The 23,815-nt window shown below is 47.8% G+C and overlaps 1 protein-coding gene and 1 long non-coding RNA gene across 2 annotated transcripts in view; one reads left to right on the top strand and one right to left on the bottom strand.

Annotated features, from left to right (window-relative positions):
- The window catches only part of NFE2L3 (NFE2 like bZIP transcription factor 3), a 31,326-nt gene extending 9,220 nt beyond the window's left edge, over nucleotides 1–22,106 (bottom strand). The window contains exon 1 of the mRNA XM_019443638.2: nucleotides 21,234–22,106. Coding sequence (XP_019299183.2) covers nucleotides 21,234–21,812 — 579 coding nt within the window. The 5' untranslated portion in view covers nucleotides 21,813–22,106. The remainder of the gene's footprint in view (nucleotides 1–21,233) is intronic.
- On the top strand, nucleotides 19,558–20,395 carry LOC109263859 (uncharacterized). The gene is made up of 2 exons (XR_002078426.2): nucleotides 19,558–19,798; nucleotides 20,074–20,395. It is a non-coding gene; the product is annotated as an uncharacterized LOC109263859 (long non-coding RNA).
- Nucleotides 22,107–23,815: the final 1,709 nt, after the last annotated feature.

Here is a 23,815-nt window from a genome sequence, read left to right as displayed (position 1 = left end):
AGAAACCAACCAGACTTTAGTCTGGAAAGGCTTTTGGGGGGGGTGGGGTGGGGGGTGGGAGTACTTAAGAGCCGTAATGGCCTGCCTAAAAACTCCGGAAGAGAAAAACTGAAGGTAGAGAAGTTCTGTATGACCACTGTTCATGTTACAAGAAGCAGAAAAAAATCCTTTAATAATGAGTAACTCATTAAATGAGTTAAACAGAAGAATCAGAGTCCATTTGAATATAAACAAGTAAATGAGGGAAAAAGGAAATCTCTTACAGTAGAATGCAATTAAAATCAAGGGATGCTAAAACTAGGGAGTAAAAGTTTGACAAGAAACAAGGTAAATAGTCTCAAGTAGCACTTCACAGATAACTTAATTACAAAGAGAAAAATAACACAACAGGAGACACATGGCCAACACCACCTAAGCCTAATGGTAGATTCCAGCATCACAAAATGGAAATAAACTGACATCATGTGCCTTCTGATACGATATGGAGAAGTATAAATGACCACTTCTGTGATATTCCTGCCAAAAACTCATAATCTCAACATAGTCACGAGGAAATATCAAATAAAAATTGGGGCCATTTTACAAAATAACTGTCTGATGCGCTTCCAAAATCTAGAGTTTAAGAAATCCAAGACAGGAACTTTTCCAGATGGAAGGTGCCTAAGAGACTTGGCAACTGAATACAATGTGTGACCCTGGGTTAGATGCTGATCCAGGAGGAAAAAGTATTATATAGGACATTTCTGTGATCATAGATAAAATGTGAATATGGACAGATTAGACAACGGTCTTAGATTTAGGTTCATTTCGTAATTTTGATAATTTTGATAAATATACACTTTAAGTATTTGGGTACTGAGGGACAAAACAGCTTCAACTCACTCTTAAATGTCTCACGACCAAAAGAATTCTGTAGAGATAGCTAGCAATAATTATAAAACAGGGAAGTCATGGGGCAAAATGCAAACAACAGGTAAACCCGAGTAAAGGATATATGCTATTCTTGTGACTTTTTTTAAAGTTTGAGATTCTACCTCACTAAAGAGTGACCCTAAAAATCCATCCATGGCAGAGTCACTTTGGTCAATGCAACAGCAAAGGGTTGACCCAGAAGTATTCTTCCATTAAATTTTCTGCTAGTCTGTTATTTTCTTCCTGACGTGTACAATAGCCGTATCAATTGCTTTATTATTTTCCCCTCATCCTTTCCACTGTTTAGACTCATATTTTCATCTTCTTGCCTAATTGCTTTGGGTATGCTTCCGGTATGCTTAATAATAACGGTGACCCTTGATTCCAGGAAAGCACTCAGTGCGTCTCCTCTGGATACTCTTTACTAACTACGGCACTATTTCATTTGCCGCCAGATGTAGGTTTCCACACACGAAGCGATTCTGCAACACAGCGGGGAGTCCTCCCATTTTAACTCAATTCTGATGCTACCTAACCGAGGAGAGCGCCAGATGCCACAGGTTGAGCGCTTGCTCTCACAAGCCTGCCCATGCCCCTTCCTTTGGATGTCCAGTGCCAGTCCAGGTTGTCACCTGTGTGTGCTTCGGAACCACCCACGACCCCCTCCTCGGGACTGATTAATTCGCTGGAGTGGCTCACAGATCTCAGGAAAAAAAAATTGTACTTACGAGGTTCCCATTTCATTATAAAAGAATACAACTCAGGAACCACCAGGGGCACCAGGGGCGAGGTATGCGGGAAGGGGCAAGGAGGTTCCACCCCCAGGGCGTGCCACTCTTCCACATCCTCACCAACTTGGAAGGTCTCTGAACGTCACACCTCGGGGCTTCTCTTAATGGTGGCTTCACTTGGCAGGCACGACTGATTAAATCATTGACCGCTGGTCACAACTGAGCTGCCAGATGGCAGCTTCCCCAGAGGTCTGAGAGGTAAGGGGGGTGGTGGCCTTGGCACCCCACCCCTGGGGACTTTACAAAGGCCACCTCATTGACATAAATCGAGAGTGGTTGCAAGGGGCTTGTTGTAAATAACAAGACTTTCCTTTTACCTTTACGGCTCTAGAACTATTTTACTCTAGAACTATTTTAAGAACTGAGGGCCAAAGACCAAATATTATAGCAAAAGATGCTCCCACTGCTCTTAACTTTTAGGAAACCAAGAGTTTGGGGAGCCCTGGGCTAGAAAGGGAGATGAGGATCAAATACACATTTGAACCAGACCATCATACCTGACGTTCTCATCCTGCTCATGACTTTAATAGGAATGCCTTTTTTTTTTAAAAGTAGGCTTCATGGCCAGCATGGATCCCGACGCGGGGCTTGAACTCACAACCCTGAGATCAAGACGTGAGCTGAGATCACGAGTCAGACACTTAACCAACTGAGCCACCCAGGCACCTCTAATGGGAATACTTTTAATGATTCACCACCAGCAAGGATAACACATGGACTTTTATTCGAGATTCGGCGATCAGTTTTTAGTCATTCGTTCAATCAATACATACTAGATGCTGGGGGATGCAAGAGTGAAAAATTCAGACTGCCCCTTCAGAGTTCACATTCAAAGGCAGGGAGCCGAAAATACAAGTGAACTAACAAAATAACTGCAAACGACGGCAAGTGAAAGAGGAAAGAGGAGACCCCCTTTAGTGTGTGGCCAGGGAAGGGCTCTCAGGGGAGGTGGTATTTGAGCCGAGATCTAAAGAGACAGAAAGAGGAACACATCAAAGGCAACGGCAGCGGGTAACATCCCAAGAGCGCGCTCACGTGCCTGTTACCATAACGTGTTTCATTAGCTTCTAAATGATGGATATTCACTTGTTTCCAACATTTCCTCCTAACAAACAATATTAAAACGTCCTCATCCATACTTCTTTGCAGACGTGTGCAAGCGCAACAAATTCCTGGAACCTCTGCTAGGTCAATGGAGATGCACATTTTTTATTTGACGGATTCTACCCAACTGCCCTTCAGAAATGTTTGTGGTAATTCAAATCCCTGCCAACAATGGATAAAAGTGCCAACTTGATAGATGAAAACTGGTATCTCATTGTAATTTTACTTGGTCTTATCGAGTGAGGTTGAGAGCCTTTGTATTTCCTTTTCTGCGAACTGTTTATGGCCTTTGCCCATTTTGCCATCAGGGTGTTGGTCTTTTTCCTATTGATCATTAATGGCATAGGGTTGTTTTTACTCCCCCGCCTCCCATCCAGTCTCTGCAGAAGTGCAAGAGCAGAAGTGGGGACACAGACCAGTGGGGAGGCTACTACAATAATTTAAGGGACAGTAGATGACAATATGGAAGAAGGTGGTGGTAAGAAAGAGAAAATCCATGCTATATTGTAGAGAGAGAATATGCAGGGCTTGTTGATGGACTGGAAATGGGAGATCAAGAAAAGAGAAGAATTAAGAATGACCCCTAGGGGTGCTTGGGCGGCTCAGTCAGCCGGTTAAGCATCTGACTTCCGCTCAGGTCATGATCTCAAGGTTTGTAAGTTGGAGCATCGCATCAGGCTCACTGCGGGGCTCGCTGTGAAACCGCTTCAGATCCCTTTCTCTCTGTGCCTCCCCTGCTCATGTGCACTCTCTCACTCTCAGAAATAAAAACATTAAAAAAAAAAAAATGACTCCTAGATTTCTGGCTTGAATAACTTGGTGGGCAGTTATGGAGAGAACAGCGGAAAGACAGTGAGTGAGTTGTTTAATTTGGACATGTTAAATTTGAGATGTGAAAAGTCAGGCAGAAATGCCTTATTACACTGGTGAGATGAGAATCCGGAATTTACAGCAAAGGTGTGAACTGGAGGTATAAACTGGGAACACCTCAACAATGGCAGCAGCAACAAAACCCTACGGGAACCAGCAAGATTCCAGCAAGAGAGGACAAAGCAAGGGGAAGGGGCTCGGCACTGGGTCCTGAGGAACTGCAACATCCCGTGGTCAGGCAGAGGAGCCGGCAAAGACGCTGAGGAGGACAGAAAGCGAGATGCAGGGCAGCCAAAGGAGATCAATGCCTCAGAATCCGAGAGCGTTTCAAGAAGAATGGAGTGGTTGATGGTGTTGAGTGCTCCTTAGGGGTTGCACATGGTAAAGACAGAAAAGTAGTAGTAATTTTAGCAATAAGAAAGTTGGCGGCAGCCTGAAAACAATCAACTTAGGGGGTGCCTGGGTGGCTCAGTCGGTTAAGCATCGGACTCTTAATTTTGGCTCAGGTCATGATCTCACGGTTCGTGAGTTCAAGCCCTGAGTCGGGCTCTGTGTTGACAGCACAGAGCCTGCTTGAGATTCTCTCTCTCTCCCTCCCTCTCTCTCTCTCAATAAATAAACTTTAAAAAAAAAAAATCAATTTAGGGTCAAAGCCAGTGATACCGTATAGAAGAATAAATGGGAACTGACAAATTAGAAACAGCATCCAGACAATTCTTCAGGAATGTTGGCTATGAAGTGAGTGGAGAAATGGACAGAGCAGTGTTTTGTTCGGTTTTAGAGACGACAGAAACCACAGTACCTTTGTAAGGGAATGGTTCAGGAGACAGAGTAACGGTAAAGCAAGGTCCCACAGAAGGCAACAGAGGACAAATTGCAAAGTACAAGTGGTGCGGCTGATTCAGAAAGAGGTGAAATTAGAGCTTTTAGTTCAAGATCAGGAGGAAGTAGATGGAAGAACGTATTTGAGGATTTAGTGGTGGGAAGGTCTATCCTTATTTCTGAAGGTATTTTTTAAAAAGTAGAAATGGATATTGAGGATTAAAGGGATTTAAAGGTCAACCGATTTTTGACAAAGCAGGAAAGAATATCCAATGGAAAAAGACAGTCTCTTCAGCAAGTGGTGCTGGGAAAACTGGACAGCGACATGCAGAAGAATGAACCTGGACCCCTTTCTTACACCATACACAAAAATAAACTCAAAATGGATGAAAGTTCTCAATGTAAGACAGGAAGCCATCAAAATCCTCGAGGAGAAAGCAGGCAAAAACCTCTTTGATCTTGGCCACAACAACTTCTTACTCAACACGTCTCCGGAGGCAAGGGAAACCAAAGCAAAAATGAACTACTGGGACCTCATCAAAATAAAAAGTTTCTGCACAGTGAAGGAAACAATCAGCAAAACTAAAAGGCAACCGACAGAATGGGAGAAGATATTTGCAAATGACCTATCAGATAAAGGGTTAGTATCCAAAATCTATAAAGAACTCATCAAACTCAACACCCAAAAAACAAATAATCCAGTGAAGAAATGGGCAAAAGACATGAACAGACACCTCTCCAAAGAAGACATCCAGACGGCCAACCGACAAATGAAAAAATGCTCAACGTCACTCACCATCAGGGAAATACAAATCAAAACCACAATGAGATACCACCTCACACCTGTCAGAATGGCTAACATTAACAATTCAGGCAACGACAGATGTTAGTGAGGACGTGGAGAAAGAGGATCTCTTTTGCACTGCTGGTGGGAATGCAAGCTGGCACAGCCACTCTGGGAAACAGTATGGAGGCTGCTCAAAACATTAAAAATAGAACTACCTTATGACCCAGCAATTGCACTACTAGGTATTTATCCAAGGGATACAGGGATGCTGTTTCAAAGGGGCACATGCACCCCCATGTTTATAGCAGCACTATCAACAATAGCCAAAGTATAGAAAGAGCCCAAATGCCCATCGATGGATGAATGGATAAAGAAGATGTGGTGTGTGTGTGTGTGTGTGTGTGTGTGTATACACACACACACACACACAATGGAGTATTACTCAGCAATCAAAAAGAATGATATCTTGCCATTTGCAACTATGTGGATGGAACTGGAGGGTATTATGCTAAGTGAAATTAGTCGGAGAAAGACCAATATCATATGACTTCACTCATGAGGACTTTAAGCGACAAAACAGATGAACAGAAGGGAAGGGAAACAAAAATAATATAAAAACAGGGAGGGGGACAAAACAGAAGAGACTCTTAAATATGGAGAACAAACTGAGGGTTACTGGAGGGGGTGTGGGAGGGGGGATGGGCTAAATGGGTAAGGGGCACTGAGGAATCTACTCCTGAAACCGTTGTTGCACTAGATGCTAACTTGGATGTAAGTTAAAAAATAAATAATTAATAAAAAAATAAAATAAAATGAAATAAAAGGATTTAAAAATTATGCCCAGAAATTATTGGACACTCTTTCCTCCAAGAGGTAAAGCTTAATTCCCCTCAGCTTGTGTGGGGGCTGGACCTAGTGAATTGCTTCGAACAAGCAAGGTGGAAGGGATGATTATGGCACTGGCTTCTTCCTTGCTCTCTATCATTTGCTCTGGTGAAAGCCATCACGCGAGCTGGAAGATCAAGCTCTCTATGGCGAGGAACTGAGGCTTCTCACCACAGCCATGACTGATCCATCTCGGAAGGGTATTCTACAGCTTCAGTCAAGCCTTCACATAAATACAACCCAACTAACACCTCGATTAAGGCTTCATGAGACCCTGAATGCGAACCAGCCAGCCAAGGGGCCCCAGAATTTCTAACCCATAGACACCATGGGATAATAAATATTTGTTGTGTTAAACCATTAAACTTGGGACAATTTGTTAATGCAACAATGGATAAGTAACATAAACATTTAAAAAATGCTTTTTGCATCCACATTTCTTGTATCTCTTGCTAATATTTTACTTAATACTCTGCATGAACATGCGTAAGAGTAATTCTTAGATTTCTTTGAAGTATTTTTTTAGGTCTTGGTATCACTGTTGTTTGTGCTGGTTCTGAAAAAAGAGATTTGGGAAGCTTTATGTAATAGAATTCCCTATTGGAAAGTTTGAAAGAATTCTTGAAATCTACCCACACCAGTTAATATTTTTTAACTTTTTTTAAACTTTATTTATTTTGAGAGGGAGAGAGAGAGGAAGAAAGAGAATCCCAAGTAGGGGTGCACCCCTGTATTTTTTAACTTTTTAAATAAATCGTGCCAATGATGTTTTCAACTTCTTTCATGGGGTATGCCAAACAACCCTCCCAAAAGGGCTGATTTACATCATCATCGGTGGTATTTGAACATATCCACTTTCTTAATGCTTTGCTCATTAAAAGGTGGCTGAGTCGGTTAAGCGTCAGATTCTTGATTTCAGCTCAGGTCATGATCTCGTGGTTCATGAGAGGGAGCCCCACGTCGGGCTCTGAACTCACGGCACAGAGCCTGCCTGGGATTCTCTCTTCCTCTCTCTCTTTCTCTCTCTCTCTCTCTCTCCTCCTCCCCTGCTCGCGTTCTTGCTTTCTCTCTCTCCCAAAATAAATAAACGTTAAAAACATATTTTGCTAATTAAAAGGTCAAAAACGCAGCTCCTTAGCAGCAATGATCTTGGGGCTCTCAATGTACCCACGAAGCAGGTGGTGACGCGAAGACAGTGGAGGCGGGGCTCTAGATTCAAATTGGGGGCGGAATCTATGTGTGAGAGGATTTGCAAATACTCCTAAGGATGGAGACGTTTGGAGCTAGCCAGGGGAGCCAAGGGAGGAAAGTCAAGGTCGGAGCAGGAATTTGAGCTGTGCTGCCTGCAGGTACTGTCTCTCCTCCTCTCTGGCCACATCGAGGGAGGCGGGAGAGGCAGGCGGTGAGACGTAGAGGGCTTGCTTCACTTCAGTGCTGAGTACCACCTAGTCTCTGGAGAGGGCCCTTTCCAGTTCTGCCTCTCCGAGGGTCTATCCGTAAGTGGCCAGACAATTTAGCACCCAAACCAGTCCATTTTTGAAAGGGTAGGAGGGTGCTATTAACAAGCTGGACAACAGGCACAAAGACTGTCCCAAATGGTCACCCTCTCTGTGAGGATGACAGAGGACGACAGAGGAGACTGCTAACTATCAAGAATCTTGATGGCAAATAGGATTCCAAAGACCCAGGGAAGAGACACACTTGAACCCGCACAGCCTCGGGCACTCAGTATTTTCTTAGCTGCTCCTTCACTTACACATTCAAGTGCCAGCTGCTGCGAGCTATTAGAAAGTGAACAGAAACGTGCTATGAGAAGTGACGAATGAGAAGAATCTTCCCCGGGTCAGTGTGTAACCCAGTTGTGTAACCCAGGCTGACCAGGGAGAGTATAAAGGCCTGGCCAACTGTGACGAGCCGTGTCAGCCCGGAAGCTGCTAGTTTCCTGAGGCTGCACCAAGCTTGACTTCTGCCCCGTCGCTTTCTTGTCCCCCTTCCCTAGTTGTAGCGCCCACAGTCACTCCCTTGTAATCACCCTGCACACTAAACTTGGGTCTCAGAGTCCCCTCCCCAGAGAACCCAATTTGTGAAAGCACAGTTAGCAATTTTCTCTTGGCAGGAAGAAAGGGGAGGCCAGATCTCTAGACAGGGAGGGGTAGAGGATGTGATATGACATTTCTATTTAGAAAGTAAAAAACGCCTATGGCACTTGAAATATAATTTGCACAGCCTGCAAGGCACCTCAAAAGCCCAAAGGAGGGCTCAGATCCAAAAATGGCCGAGTAAAAAGGCTCATCCTACTCCTATCAGCTGTGTGACCTTGGGCCACTATGACCCTCAGTTTCCTTGTCTGTGAAGTGGAAGGATATTTTCTAACACACATTTTAAGGGATTCGTTGAGAAAAAGCACTTTGTACATTAAGATGTTATACTAATTACGACTCCTTTCTACCGCTTTTTCATTCTCAAGAGTTGCAATTACTAACTGCTGGCAACTCCATCAGAATGTCAAGAGAAAGCCATACCTGACCCTGGTACCAGTAATTATCATCTTGGCTCTCTTCTCTTCCTGTTTTTCTCAACTCAGTGACATGGGGCTGAGACACAGAGCATATGTGTTTTACGAGTACTGTTGTATACACTGGAGATTTATGGTCCATGCTCTTAATTTAAAGAGTGGGTAAGTCAAACCCATCATTAAGTTACTTTTTATTTGTGTGTAGGTGATTTTTACTCTTGTGGGGCTGGGACTTTCAATTAAGGAAAAAAAAAAAAAAGTCTCCACACTTGCCATAGGAAGCCACCGTAATCTTGTGAGCTGGAGCACTTCAACACTTGTACAAGTCCAATGACTTGGACTGAACCGGCACCTGCTAGAAACGTTCTCTCCACCACAGTCCTCTGCTAGGAGGGGACTTGTCTCTTCCTCCCTATGGATCCACAACCTTATGACTTTGGGCCCCTAAGCTAAAACTCAAGTCTTTCTGTCTCTAAAACGCCATGGCTTCTGGGCTTTCTCTTATGACACTTATCTTATTCTATCTAAAAATTATAATTCTTTGGGTCTTTTCTTTCCTGATGGGCTGTAAACTTACAACACCTGTCCTCCAGCTGTAATTCACCTGTGCCACCAATGTTTCTTTTTTTTTTTAATGTTTATTTTTGAGAGAGAGAGAGACACTGTGTGCGAACGGGGGAGGGGCAGAGAGAGAGGGAGACACAGAATCTAAAGCAGGCTCCAGGCTCTGAGCTGTCTGCACAGAGCCGGATGTGGGGCTCAAACCCACTAACTGTGAGATCATGACCATGGCCAAAGTCGGACGCTTAACCGACTGAGCAACACAGACGCGCCACCCCGCCCCCGCCAACAATGTTAAGGTGCAGAGTCTTGCAAATTTTCTGAGGCAGTGGAGGTAATGGGAAGGGGAAGAGAGGAGCAAAGCTGGGCTTTTCTCTTCTTGCTAAATCCCTGAAGTTCCTGATAACTGGCACCATGATTTCCAAGCCTGTACTTATTATAATGTATTGGGACCTCAATACTGTGATGCAGAGCTTGACCCTGAAAAAAGTCTTTGTGAACAGTCCCAGCTGGCTTAGCTGGGCCTTTCATTTATGCTTCTGGGGGAGGAACGACTGAGACCTGCTTTGACCTTTAGGGCTGGATGGACCTTCAAAGACAAAGAACAGTGTGCTGCCTATGAGAAGGATGACATCAGAGGGAGAGGGGTGAAGGCCAAAGAATTCTGAGGCCTGTCTCTATGCTGGAGGCAAGCTGGAGTCATCAGGTCTAGAGAGAAGCGAGGAGCCAGATAAAGAGAGGCTGTGTTCTATTTGGCCTGGGTGGTTTTTAATAGCAGTTTATAATAATTATAGTTCACATTTATTGAGCACTCGCTGTGGGCCAGGCACCACATATGTGATCTCATTTAAGTTGCTCAGAGGTAGGTACTCTTGTTATCTCCTGTTACAGAGGAGGAAGCTGAGGCCCAGAGAGGTTAAGCAACTTGCCTGAAGTCACACAGCTTTTAAGTGACAGAACCAGGATTTGGCTGCAGGCATTTGTCCTTCATGGCCGGATCTTAGCCACTGCACGAGTTCTTGTTTGTCCCTCCAGATCTGTGTGGGCCCACAGAAGCTGTCCCCTGCTAACTCTGGGCAGGCTGGCTTCCAGCTGGGTTCAACAGTGGGATGGCAGAAGCAGGAAGTCTGGACAGCGAACAAAGGAAAGGCCAGAGCACTTCTCCGCTTTGATCGTCGATGACGGCCCCCTCCTCATTCAGCTTCGGAAACTTTCAACCCTTCCCCTTTGGAAGTCTCTGGGTCCTCTAACATCCCCATCTGTTCCCATAAGAAATCATTCATTAAGTCCCTTCCTCTGAGCCACCTAGGGTAGATTGTGCTTCCTGCCAGAGCCCCGGCCGCAACACCACTGCCCACGCTGGCGTCCACTTGCTTCGCTCCGCGCCACGCAGATGAGAGCAGCAGCCGTGGGGAGGGCTGACTCCAGACCAGGAAGCGATGTTCTGTCTGTCTATCACCTTCCTGTGCAAATATGGCCGGCTGGCTACAATGCGAGGTGTGGGAGGTGTGGATCTCGTCTGGTTTGTGAGTCCAACAAACCAACTGTGGAAAAACTACTCGTGAGACGTTTGGGGGAGCCTGAATACCGACTGGAAATTTGGTGATTATTGAAGAATTACAGTTGATTTTTTTAGGTGTGCTAATGGTGATGCACCGGTGATGTTTAGAAGGGTCCTTATATTTTAGGGATATATGCGGAAATATTTACAGAAGGTTTTCTGAGTCAGCGAAGGTAGTGGGAAAGAGTCAGACAGGAACAAAGATGGGCTGTTTCTCTTCTCTTGAGAAGTCTCTGCAGGGAACTGGCCGGGGAATCATAAGAAATGAAGTCTGGGGGTAGGGTGGGGGCTGTAATAGACAAAACAAGACCGGCCATGAACTGTAACTGTTAAAGCCAGATAACAGAGACAGGAAGTCCCATTACCCTGGGTCCTGGTAGCCATTCTCTCTCCACGTGTAATATATGCTTGAAATTTTCCCATAATAACACAAGATAGAAGCTAAACTCATTTCTGAAGCCCCTGGACATGGCAGGGAGGCAGCTAAGCAGCTGGCAGGAATGCTCCCCAAGGCTGAAACGAAGTTATTTGATGTGACTGCCCACTAGAAGTCAGGTGTAAAAATAACAGTGTTTCTAAATAGGAGCCTCCACACTTATGACACAGGGTATGAGCTCCAGCACACAGGCTCTGATTTTAAAAGGAGCTGTTTCCCATACAAGCAGCCCCTCTGTGCAGGCTGAGGGGCTGGGGGGAGTGGTGAGGTAGGCAGTAGGAATTCATTTAGAGGCGCCTGGGTACTCAGTCGGCTGAGCGTCTGACTCCTGATTTTGGCTCAGGTCATGATCTCACGTGGTTTGTGGGTTTGAGCCCCGCATCGGGCTCTGTGCTGGCAGAGCGGAGCCTGCTTGGGATTCTTTCTTTTCTTTTTTCTTTTCTTTTCTTTTCTTTTCTTTTCTTTTCTTTTCTTTTCTTTTCTTTTCTTTTCTTTTCTTTCTTTCTCTCTCTCTCTCTCTCTCTCTCCCCCTCTGCCTCCCCCACCCCCCTCAATAAATAAACAAACATTAGAAAAAAAATTCATTTACGATTCATTTATTTAATGAATAAATAAATGATTACCCCAGCAGGCAAGACAGGCCAAGTGGGCCTCAAAATGCATAATGTGTTTGTATTTCTTTACTGTTGAAAATTTCAAACACATAAAATAAGCAGAAAACAGAACATAGTAATGTACACTTCATCCATTTCAGCCACTATCAGCACTCTGTCATTCTTCTCTCATCAGTATCTCCATCCCTCCATGCAAAACTATTCTAGCACAGTATTTAGGTAGGATTTACATAGGCAGGAATGCATAAACCTTAGCTGTACAATTTCGATAAATGGAGGCACCCACTTAACTTACATCTTAACTGCAACACAGAACGTTTTCACCTGCCCAGAAAGTTCTCTCCTGTTCTGGTATTTCTACCTTGGCTTTATCTGCTTTAGAACTTAAGCACAAGCTTTCAATGGCATTCATGCATGAGCTATATTTGACCCTTGAACAACACAGCCTTCAACTGCGCACGTCCACTGATACATGGAGTTTTTAACAGCATTGTACCGTAAACAGTTTTTTTTTTCTCTTCCCCATGATTTTCTTAACATTTTGCTCCAGCTTCTTTTACTGTAAGAATACAGAATGTCATGAACATAACTTACAGAATATGTCGTCAACTCTTCATGTTATCAGTAGCCCATCAGCAGTTCAGTTTGGGGGGAGTCAAAAGTTACACATGGCATTTCGCCTGTGTGTGGCATCAGAACCCTGAACCTGATTGCTCAAGGGTCAACTGTAGTTCTGCATTCATTATTAGTTTTTTGCCAAGCTAGTCCCCCACCCTTCATCAAGGAACTAGAGAGATCTGGCTTCAGCTTTAAAACACCAGGCACGTCTTCCATTTGGGGGTGGGGGGGGGGCGGAGGGGGGATATTGGGAGGCCATGGGAAAGAAACCTAAGAATCATCGGGAGGTCCCATAAACTGGAGATTCCCAGGCCCCACTTGAGAAGCTCTAATTCAGCCCATCAGGGGTGGGCCCCCAAATCTACATTTTAACAAGCAACTTAGTAAATGATGCAGTCACTGGATGACCCTGGGAGAAACTCCACTCTAAAGAAAGTCTAAGAGGGGAGCCTGGGTGGCTCAGTCGGTTAAGCATCCGACTTTGGCTCAGGTCATGATCTTGCGGTCTGTGAGTTCGAGCCCCGCGTCAGGCTCTGTGCTGACCGCTCAGAGCCTGGAGCCTGTTTCAGATTCTGTGTCTCCCTCTCTCTGACCCTCCCCCGTTCATACTGTCTCTCCCTGTCTCAAAAATAAATAAATGTTAAAAAAAAATAAAAAAATTTAAAAAATAAAGAAAGGCTAAGAAAAGTGTGCCGGGTTGGCTTAGTTGGTAGAGCACGTGACTCTTAATCTCACGGTTGTGAGTCCAAGCCTCACATGGAGCATGGAGCCTACCTGAAAACAAACAAAAGTTATTCCTTTATTTATTTATTTTAAAATGTTTATATATTTATTTTTGAGAGAGAGAGAGAGAGAGAGAGAGAGAGAGTGAGGGGCAGAGAGAAAAGGGGAGAGAGAATCCCAAGCAGGCTTCACGCTGTCAGCACAGAGCCCAGTGCAGGGCTTGATCTCACGAACCATGAGATCCTGACCTGAGCCTAAACCAAGAGTCAGACGCTTAACCAACTGAGCCACCCAGACACACTCAAAAGTTCTTCCTTTGGATGAGCCTTCACGTTCAGGGTCTGGCTCCTCCACAATTTCCAGGCCTCCCTTACATAACAGCTCTTCAAATATCTGAGTTGCCTATCATGTTCCTCCCTCAGTCTGATCTTCTCAGCATGGCACATCCCCAATCCATTCAGCCATTTCCAGCAAAGCAGGTCCCAGCATGTCCTAGCAGTCTGATACTTTCCTCCAGAGGACAGGGGTTTCCTGGAGATCGGACCCCCAGCTCAGGGGCGATAAGAGCAAATCTTCTGCTAGACATCTATTAGCACACCAGGAACTATACTAGCCTTTTAACATACAGTGTTCTTTAACCATCATAAGAACTCTCCCCAAAAGACGTTAATATTCCCCTTCTACAATCTGGGAACTAAGGCTCACAGAGGTTGCCCAGGAAGAGCCAGAGCTGGAACGGTGTGATGGTTAGTTTCAGGTGTCAAAGTGGCTATACTCTTGTACTCAGTTATGCAATTATACACTAACCGAGGTGGTGCTGTCAGGATATTTTATACTTGTGGTTACAGCTACAGTCAACCAAGTGACTTTAAGTAAAAGATTACCTTGCTAATGAGTGAGACTCATCCAACCAGCTGAAGGACCTTAAGAGCAAACCTGAGGTTTCACTGAGGCAGAAGACATTCTGCCTCGAGCCTGCAGCATCAGTGCCTGCCCCGAGTGTCCAGCTACCCCAGAGTTGGGACTTGCCAGCCTCCACAACTGCATCAGCCAATTGAAACAAATCTCTAAAACAGATATATAGGGGCACCTGGGCAGCTCAGTCGGTTAAGCGTCTGACTCTTGATTTCAGCTCAGGTCGTAATCTCACGGCTCATGGGTTCGAGTCCCGCATGGGGCTCTGTGCTGACAGTGCGGAGCCTGCTTGGGATTCTCTCTTTCTCTCTGCCCCTCCACTCCTCAAAATAAATCAATGAACATAAAAAAAAAAAATAAACTAGATGTATACACATGTATACATGTATTTATCATACTGGTTCTGTTCTCCGAAGAACCCTGATGCCAATGGGAAGCCAGTTTTATCCAACCTCAAAAGGCCATGCCTTGCCTCTACGTCATTGTCCATACTCTGCCAACCACTATCTGCAACTCAACCCAAACCAACCCAGGTGTGTGTCTGAGCCTCAGCCAGCTTCTGCTGCCCAGAGGTGTACTGGAATATTAACACAGATCCTTAACAACTAGATTTTGAGAATAAGCTACTCATATCAAAAAAACTGCTGTAGATGGGGGAAGCGTGTTTCCCCCAAGTTTGAAGTTTTGTAGTGTGTGGGAGGTATGGTTTACTCGGTGCTTAACAGTGGTGATTTGTTCTATTCCGGGCAAGGTCACTAACTTGCTATATCACTTTAGGCAATCCTAAATTTCACCACCTGATTAATGATCATGCCAACCTGAAAGTCCGCTTTCCATGGCCCCCATCCACTCAAACTGGCATTAAATGGTCAGACGGCCTATCAGGATTTCAGATCTGACCTACTTTCCAGTCGGGGCACTATCTAGCCTTGAATGACCCAAGACCCGTTCAAGCTCATGGCATTCTGGAAGTTCTGGCAAGGCAACGTGACGGATGGGTGAGGAGTGCTCAGCAGAGGTGGGCTGCACCGGCCTCTGCCCTTGACCCTGGCCTTGGTGCTACTTGCAGGTTCAAGTGAAGACTCAGTTTCCAAGCTCAAGACACTGCAGTCCCAAGGAGAGGATGCCAAGGCCCACCTATGAAACATTACACAGTGCAGCCGGGCTCAAAGGAAAGAACAGGAAATGCTTATCGCAGAGGTGATGATAGTTGAGAGGAGTCTGAGAATTTAGCAGTAAAAGACTTGGAAGGGATGAAAGGACACATTCTGGGCCAAGGTGACAGAGTGAGGTGCAGGAGAGCACGGGGCGGTCTGGGGAAAAGGAAGGGAGAAAGTTTTAGGTGGAAAGTAGGCCACAGGTAGAACCTAAGTGGGAGATGAGCTCAGCTTGGGCAGCTGGGGAGTTGGGTCACACTAGCCTAATGGGGTGCCTCAAATGACAAAAGATTGAATTGGTAGGTAGGTCATGAGCTGGTGGACGCTCCCCAGATGAAAGTGAAGAGATGACCGTGAGCTTTGGAAACCTGTGCCGGGCAAGAGAAGGAATAAGGAATAAATCGGGGCAGGGCGTCACAGCCCCAGCTGAATTAACAGCAGTAGCAGATGTGACTGAGGGCTTACCGTGTACCAACCCTAACTTGTATGATCTCATTTAACCCTCACAACTCCCTAAAGCACTCCTACCATCCCACTTTATGGATAAGGGAACCAAGGCACAGAGAGGTTAAAAAGTGTGCCCCAGATCACACAACCTGTCAGCAGTGAGCCGAGATCTACAGCTACCCCTGCCTCGGGTCTGACTCCAGCGTCAAGTAAACTTGACCACTGGCCCAGCCTGCCTCGGGAGTCCCAGCCCGGGCCCTGTGCTCTGATTTCTGAGCTGAGAAGCAGGGAAACGATACAAGGGACACTGCAGAGGGTGATATTTCTATAAACCGCATATTGAGGTGAAAAACTGACTGGAAGAAGTCTGAAGTAAGGTTCCTTGGGGTTGGCTGCACATGAAGCCAGCAAAAAACACCCCAGGTTTGCTCATGGGCTTACACCAAGTCCTGCAGCAAATGATCGTATACATAGACCAGCTGCTTCCAGAAACTGTTGCGGCCTACTTGCTCAACAAGCTGAACGCCCCAAGAGTTGCCAGGAAAAGGGAGATGGTGACTGCGTAATGGATTGAACCGTGTCCCTCAAAATTCCCGTGTTGAAGTCATAACCCTCAGTATCTAAGAGTGTGCCTTTGTTTGGAAATGGGGTCAATGCAGATGCAATCAGTTGAGTCGGGTGGGCCCCGATCCTGTACGACCAGTGTCCTTACAAAAGGGGAAGTTTGGCTACAGGTGTGCACACAGGGAGAGTGTCTTGTGAAGATGAAGGCAGAGATTGGGGCGACACAGTAGAAACCAAGAGTCACCAAATATGGTCAGCAAACCACCAGAAGTTAGCAGAGAGGCCTGGAACAGACTCTCCCTCTCAGCCTCATAATGAACCAGGCCTTGACCTCCAACTTTTCACCTCCAGAACTGGGAGACAAATTTCCGCTGTGCAGGCCACCCAGTTGGTGGCACTTTGTTAGAGCCGCCCTGGGACACTGATACAGTGACCCTATGCCATCTTCTCCTGTGTAAGACCATAGGTGAATGTTCACTGCGTCCTTAAGCAAAGAGCCTCCTCTGAAACTTGGTTACACTGCGATGTATGAAGGTATAAGACTATTTTTGTATCATGGGCGTGAGTTAAAAACAAGCAAGTGTTTGAGATTTCATCTATCTCCAACTGCCCAGGAACCAGTGACTGATTAACTTTGCTTTTGAAATGAAAAACCAATTTTACTGTAACAATTAAGGAGCTTCTTTCTCTTCCTTTACGCTTAGATTCTTCCTGTGACCCAAAGAAACCCAGTCTAACCCACGAGGTCCTGCTGGACCCCTCACCCAGCACAGGGTCCCTCTCCTGGGGGCTTGAAACCATTATCGAGATGACCACAAGCCTCTCAGCTTCAAAGGGGAGACAGCTCTCTGAAATGCTGACGGCTGGCTATAGGCCAACATATGCTCACACATTCAATTCTGCAAAAACTGTTCAATTCTTTGTTTAACCTGTGCGTTACTTTGAAAACACGTGCATCATCGGTCATGAGTGAATGGCTGTGGTTATGAAGGGAAGCAGGTCTACCCTGGGGAATTCCGGGTTCTGTTTTCAGATGATGATTGGCCCCGCTAAGAAGTGAAACCAAAGCAGTATTTCTTCTGATACTTGGAAAATCCCCCTACTCCGAAACAGTTTTGCATATGTACAAAAATTATGGAAAATTATACCGTTAAGACCAGAATCTCCTACAGCTCAAATAAGCCACTGAAATTATCTATTTAAAGACAAACGAAACTGGGCACCTGGGTAGCTCAGTTGGTTAAGCATCCAACTCTTGATTTTGGCTCAAGTCACGATCTAACGGTTCATGAGTTCAAGCCCCACATCGGACTCTATGCACTGACCGAGGGAAGCCTGCTTGGTATTCTTTTTCCCTGTCTCTCTCAAAAATAAATAAACTTTAAAAAACAATAAAAACAAACAAAACAAACCTACGCTGTTCCTGTAGGACAAAACACTCTCTCTTGTCGAAGTTAACAGTAGCCACCTTGCAAGAGCAGGGGAGGGGCAGAGAGAGGACAGAGGATCTAAAGCGGGTTCCACGCTGACAGCAGTGAGCCCAATGTGGGGCTCGATCTCATGGACCAGAAATCATGACCCGAGCCAAAGTTGGACGCTCAACCAACTGAGCCAACCAGGCACCCCCACACTTCTAAGCCAACTACACGGAATGAACTGATTCTCACAATCCTGTGTGGTGGGCACCTTTATCACTCCCATTGCGCAGGTGAGGAAAATGAAGCACAGGCAGGCAAGGAAACTGGCCCAAGGTCACAGAGCTGTAAGTGGTAGAGGGCTGGGATTCAAAACCAGGCAGTTTGGCTGCAAGACACCACACCCAACCCCCTAACAAGCAAACAACCAGCTCAGACTTACAAACAGGACAAAAGGAAACAAAGTGAGTGGGGACTGGTTAAGTAGCGTGGGTTGAGAACCGAGGCAGAAAGAAGAGAACAGCAATTATATTCCAAGCACGGGGCTGGCACTTCACACATGCTGTTCCCATTTAATTCGCACAAACCTTGAAGTCAGTGTTACTCTCCCACTTGAGAGGTGAAACACTGAGGCTTGGAATGATTAAAGGAACCTGTATGAGGGCACATTAGTAAGTGATATCCCTAAACCCAGGTTTGCAGATTGCAAAAACCCGCGCTGTTTTCCCAGCCCATTTTCTGCAGAGTCATGGTTTCAAATTGTAACCTCAGTATTACGGATTATTGCTTTTAAAAGCCAACCCGGGAGGCGCCTGGGTGGCTCAGTCGGTTGGGCGTCCGACTTCGGCTCAGGTCATAATCTCACGGTCTGTGAGTTCGAGCCCCGCGTCGGGCTCTGTGCTGACAGCTCAGGGCCTGGAGCCTGTTTCAGATTCTGTGTCTCCCTCTCTCTGACCCTCCCCCGTTCATGCTCTGTCTCTGTCTCAAAAATAAATAAACGTTAAAAAAAAAAATTAAAAAAAAAAAAAAAAAGCCAACCCGGGGCTGCCCGGGTGGCTCAGCTAGTTAAGCATTGACTCTTGATTGCAGTTCAGGTCACGATCTCGAGGTGCATGGGATAGAGCCCTGCACTGGGCTCTGCGCGGACAGTGAGGAGCCTGCTTGGGATTCTCTCTCTCCCTCTCTCTTTCTGCCCTCCCGGGCTTGCGCTCTCTCTCAAAATAAATAAATAAACATTGGGAAAAAAAAAAAAAGTCAATCCAGCACTGGAGAGTGGTGGTGCTGAGGTCAGGAGTGGGAGTCATCACCCCCATCCCAGCTGCATGCTGGTTCAGAGAACCTGGGTACAGACACAAGTGCTTAATTAAAGTGCTAGCTTGGGGGGTGCCCGAGTGGCTCAGTCGGTTAAGCATCCGACTTCGGCTGAGGTCATGATCTTGCGGTCTGTGAGTTTGAGCCCCGCCTCAGGCTCTGTGCTGACAGCTCAGAGCCCGGAGCCTGTTTCAGATTCTGTGTCTCCCTCTCTCTCTGACCCTCCCCCGTTCAAGCTCTCCCCCTCTCTCTGTCCCCAAAATAAACGTTAAAAAAAAATGTTTAAAAAAAAATAAAGTGCTAGCCTGGGAGTCAGGAAGCTCAGGTTCTAGTTGCACCTCTAGCACCAATTAACTGCGTGGCTTTACCGAAGTCCCCTAACATCGCTGGTCCTCTATTTTCTTTTAGTACAAATTGTTTAGAAGGATGCCCGGCCTGCCTACCTCACAAGATTGCTTTAAAAAAAAAAAAAAAAAAGGTATTGCCAAACACATACAAACTTACAACCAAACTTCCTTATATTTTCTTTGTTTTTGCGAATCAAGGTGAATTGGCTGTGAAAATGTAGGGTGTTCAGCACCTGATCATCACCAGGATGCATATCACCGGGGCACCCCAGCAGCTGCCGCGGTCCAGCCGTGCTAGCTGAGGAAGGCAACACCAGGAGAACGGCCCCGTAGGAACTTCATTCTCCCCGCTAGGAAAGCTGGGCTCAAGGCGTCCATGCAGGTGCGGCCAAGCCTTGGCCCCCAGAGCTTCCCCGAATGCAGGTTTGCAGAGACTAAATAAGGTAATGCTGGGAAGGGGAGGGAACAGCTTCACCTCTCCCCAGGTCCGGGTTTGCTTTGCAAGGCGGGTGACATTAAGCTGGGGGGGGGGGGGGGAGGGTGCCATCTGCTACAGCATGGAGCATTGGGTTTCTCTCCCCACCCCCACTCCCCTGCTGCAGAATCCGGGAAAGGTTGCAGTGCCCCAGGCACCACCCCTTAGGAGGCAGAAGATTCAGGTGAAGGCCGAGACTGGATGAGTGAGTGGGAAGAGCCTTCCACTTTTTGTTTTCGACAGGAGCCCACCCAGACTCGCACTAACCCCCATCCCATTAGTTCCGGCCTCAGGAAGAGGAAGGGATCGGATCTGCATAACAGTGAATCACAAGCACTTCAGCACAATGACCCCTCCAGGAGAGGGTGGAGAAGCTCGTCTGGCAACTGCCTACACAAACGGGGCAATTCTGAAGAGCAGCAAACAAACCTGTCTACCCCAGTTCCCATTGTGCATGAGATTGCGCTCCACAAAAACAACGTCCAAGGAACACCTGTTGATCGATACCAAACGTTAACACTCAGACTTGGGCCAAGAGACAATTAAAAAGGTCACTGTGAAGGAACTTTGGGCAAGATGGTTTTGTGAAAATTGGAATTAAGTGTCCTTAGACTCCAGCAGCTAGTGGGAGCACCACATAGATACTTCCATCAGTCCATCTCGGCGAGCTCTGTTTCAAAAGGAAGTTAACCCAAGGGATTTAAACCCGTAAGCCAAAGGGCACTTAAGTCACTAGGTGACCGTCAGGGCACATGCTTGCTTTATGCTAATTAAAAGTTACACAGGTTCCAGGAGGGAGGAGGGTTTCTAGGAGCCAGGGATGGTTAGGTCAGCGGACCGTCCACCAACTGGCCTCAGACTCAACACTGACCATGGCTCTTTAATCCAGGCAAGCAGCAAAACGAACTGCAACTGGGTTAAAATCCGGGAAGGGGCCATCACGTTAGGCGGGAGAGTGAGTTCTTAAAGAGAAACGTGTCCTCCTGGTGGCCAAGGCCACTTTTGGATTCCCCGGTTCGGACACATGTTCCGGAAAAACACATCTCAGTGTGCACGACGTACTGAACAAAAACCGTAGGCGAGAAAATCACCAGTTACCCTTCCCTCCACTGCCCCGAACTAGCCTTGACAGCCATCAAACACAGGAAAAAGGTACCCCCTACGGACAAAAGGATGATTTCACCCACTTCTTTCTCAAACACCCAAAAGCCACAGCGACAGCACTAACAGCTTTTGTTTGGATTCACAAAAAAAGGGAGGCGAGAGTGATCCCGAAACTGCAACCACCCAGGGACTGAGGGTGGAAGAAGGGCGGGTGTGCTCCCTCCCGGGTCCGTCACAACACTCCAGGGCTCCTGGCCAGCTCCCCCAGCACCGTGCTCGAGTCCCAGCTCTCCGGTTACCTGGCTCGCTGCGGCGTCCAGCACTTGAGCCGTCGGTTCTGCAGGTGCCTTCTCCTCTTCCCCAGCGTCCAAGGGGCTACTCGCAGCCGCTCGGGGGTCCCCGCCATCCCCCGGCGCAGCCTGGCTACTGTCGTCCACGCTGGCGCCGACTCCCCCGGCGGAGGAGGCGGCGGCGGCGGCGGCGGCGCCGAGCAGTCCGTGGGCTCCGTCGGCGTCCCCTGCCGCCACGCTGTGCACCAGCCACGCATCCACTCGGGTGCGGGGGATGAAGGGGACCCCCAGCGCGCGCACCTCCCGGAGCAGCCGGCCTGCGGACTCCGCCGCGGGGTCCGGCTCGCGGCCTTTGGGGTGAAACTGGTCCGCGCGCCCCCACACTCCCGAGGCCGGGAAGGGGCTGAGTGCATAGGCAGAGCTCGTCGGGCCGCTGGCTAGCAGCAGCTCATCCCAGAGCCGGGTGGGCGGCGGGAGCAGCAGGTAGAGGTCCAGGTCAAGGTCCAGGTGGAGCCCCGCCAAGCTCAGCAGGATGGTGAGGTGCAGGAGGCCGCCGCCGTCCGACCACCACGGCTTCAGGTACTTCATCTCCCGCCGCGCGCCCCGGGACGCCCCTGCTGGCGCCCGCGGGTCCCTGCGCTGCTGCGGCCGCCGCTTTGGCACGTGCGGGCCCGGCGCTCTGCGGGCACCTGCCCGGAAGAGACCGAGAAGCGAAACAATGGACCCGGGCGCTCAGGGGCCGTCGCGGGCTCCGGGACCGGTCACAAAGACGCTCCCTCGGCAGCCGGCGCTGTGCCAGGGGCTCACGAGAGGCGGAAGAGGAGCCACCTGCCCGGAGAGCCAACCCGCCCGCCTTCCCCGCAGCCCAGCGCTGAGAGCAGGCCCCGCCCCTCCAGCTAGGCTCCGCCCCGGGCCGCGGGCGCTGCCGCCGGGGACACGCCCACGACCGCCCCCAGGCTCGCGCCCGTGGGAGGGGCCCGCATGGGGCGGGGCTCCCCAGCTCAAAGGTTCTTTATTCGGGGGGAACGCAAAGCTTTCTGGGAGCAGAGGTTGTTCTGGACACCAGGTGGCCCCAGCCCAGTGCCCGGGGGCGTGGCTGCTGTAGCTGAAGGCGCGGGGTGGGGGTAGGGGGTGAGGGTTAGAGGTGGGTGCGAAGGGACAGGATATGTAAACTAGGGGAAAGCAGACACCCTGGGCAGCATGCAAAGGGCTTCCGCCCACCTGAGAACACTGGGCTGGCGCAGTGGGTTTGGGAGTATGACCTTTGACTTCGTATCCTGGCCCCACCATCAGCCAGTCGTGTGACCTTGACTAAATTGCTTAACTTGTCTGTACCTCAGTTCTCTTACCTGTAAAATGGGGATAATAGTACCTGTCCAATAGGGATGTGGTGAAGTCAGATGAAATACTCTTTGTAAAGCCCGGAGTTTGACATATAGATTCCACAGCTGCCATTGAGATCAAGCAGCACCCCACCCAAACCCTTGTTCTTCCCCACCCCCCACCTCACCCCTCCAGGCCCTGTGCTCCAGCCTCTACAACTCCTCACTGTTTCCTGAGCAAGCCCTGCACACTGCTAGACCTTCCCACGTGGTCCCCTTTGTTCCTTAAGTGAGGGTTAAGAGCACCAGCCCTAGAATTACCCTGTATGAGTTCAAATCCTCCCCTCCACCGCTTACTAGCCTGGCTTGGACAAATTTCTCCCTCTGTCTGTGGCTCAGTTTCCTCCCTGTAAAGTGGTTTTAATAATAGCACTTCCCCAGCAGAGTTGTGAACCCTAAATGAGATGCATGCAGACCACTAACCACAGCACTTGGCATAGAAAGTGTTCTGTTACTCATTATTTATGTCACCCGTTCTCCGAGGCTTACCCCAAAAATACATCCTCTGAATTTTCACCATTTGGAATTAATCTCTCCATCCCCCCCCCCCCCCCACCATATTCTCCCACAGTCCACAGTGCAACACTTGGCCCATTCCACTTTGTATTATAGTGGAGGATGCGTCTCATTTGCCCATTGTAAATTATTGAGGATAAAAAAAACAAAAAAACAAAAACAAAGAAACCCTGTTTGGCTCACTTCTGTGCCCCCATGGTACTCAGTACGGGGCCTTGCAAAAGTAGCTTTTACTAACCCTCACTCCCTTCCTTGGAGCAGGGAGAGAATAGAAGGGGATGACCAACTGAGGTTTGGCAATTGTGTGAGGAGCTGAGCAAGAAAGACTTGTTTTTAAAAGCCCCTTTCTCAACATAGTTCTCTCCTCTGGGCCCAGTGTGAAAAGTTCACACTAGATTTCATTTTCCCCACTGAGAACCAGGGGGGCAGAAGCAGACTTCTTAAAGTTGCCTCTGCTTTAAGCCTTGAAGGATGGGTTAAGGGGTGACAAAGAGGCAAGAAGAGGGATGATCGCCAGCCTAGTGAGGTTTGGGACAGAAGCCTTGTTCACAGCACTTAGTGCCTGGGCTGGGGATTCAGGCTCTGGGCTCAGTGAATGTCCACCGAATTCCGGTTTTTACAAGGACCTACTAAATTGCCTGATGCTGTTGCCGAAGACCGAAGGACATGAAATGGGTACTTTTGCTTGGTGAG

Source organism: Panthera pardus, unplaced genomic scaffold, assembly GCF_024362965.1.
Source record: "Panthera pardus isolate Hobbes unplaced genomic scaffold, ASM2436296v1 HiC_scaffold_8, whole genome shotgun sequence".
NCBI lineage: Eukaryota > Metazoa > Chordata > Mammalia > Carnivora > Felidae > Panthera > Panthera pardus.
The sequence above is the reverse complement of the archived record's forward strand: the minus strand, read 5'-3'. Positions and strand labels throughout refer to the sequence as shown.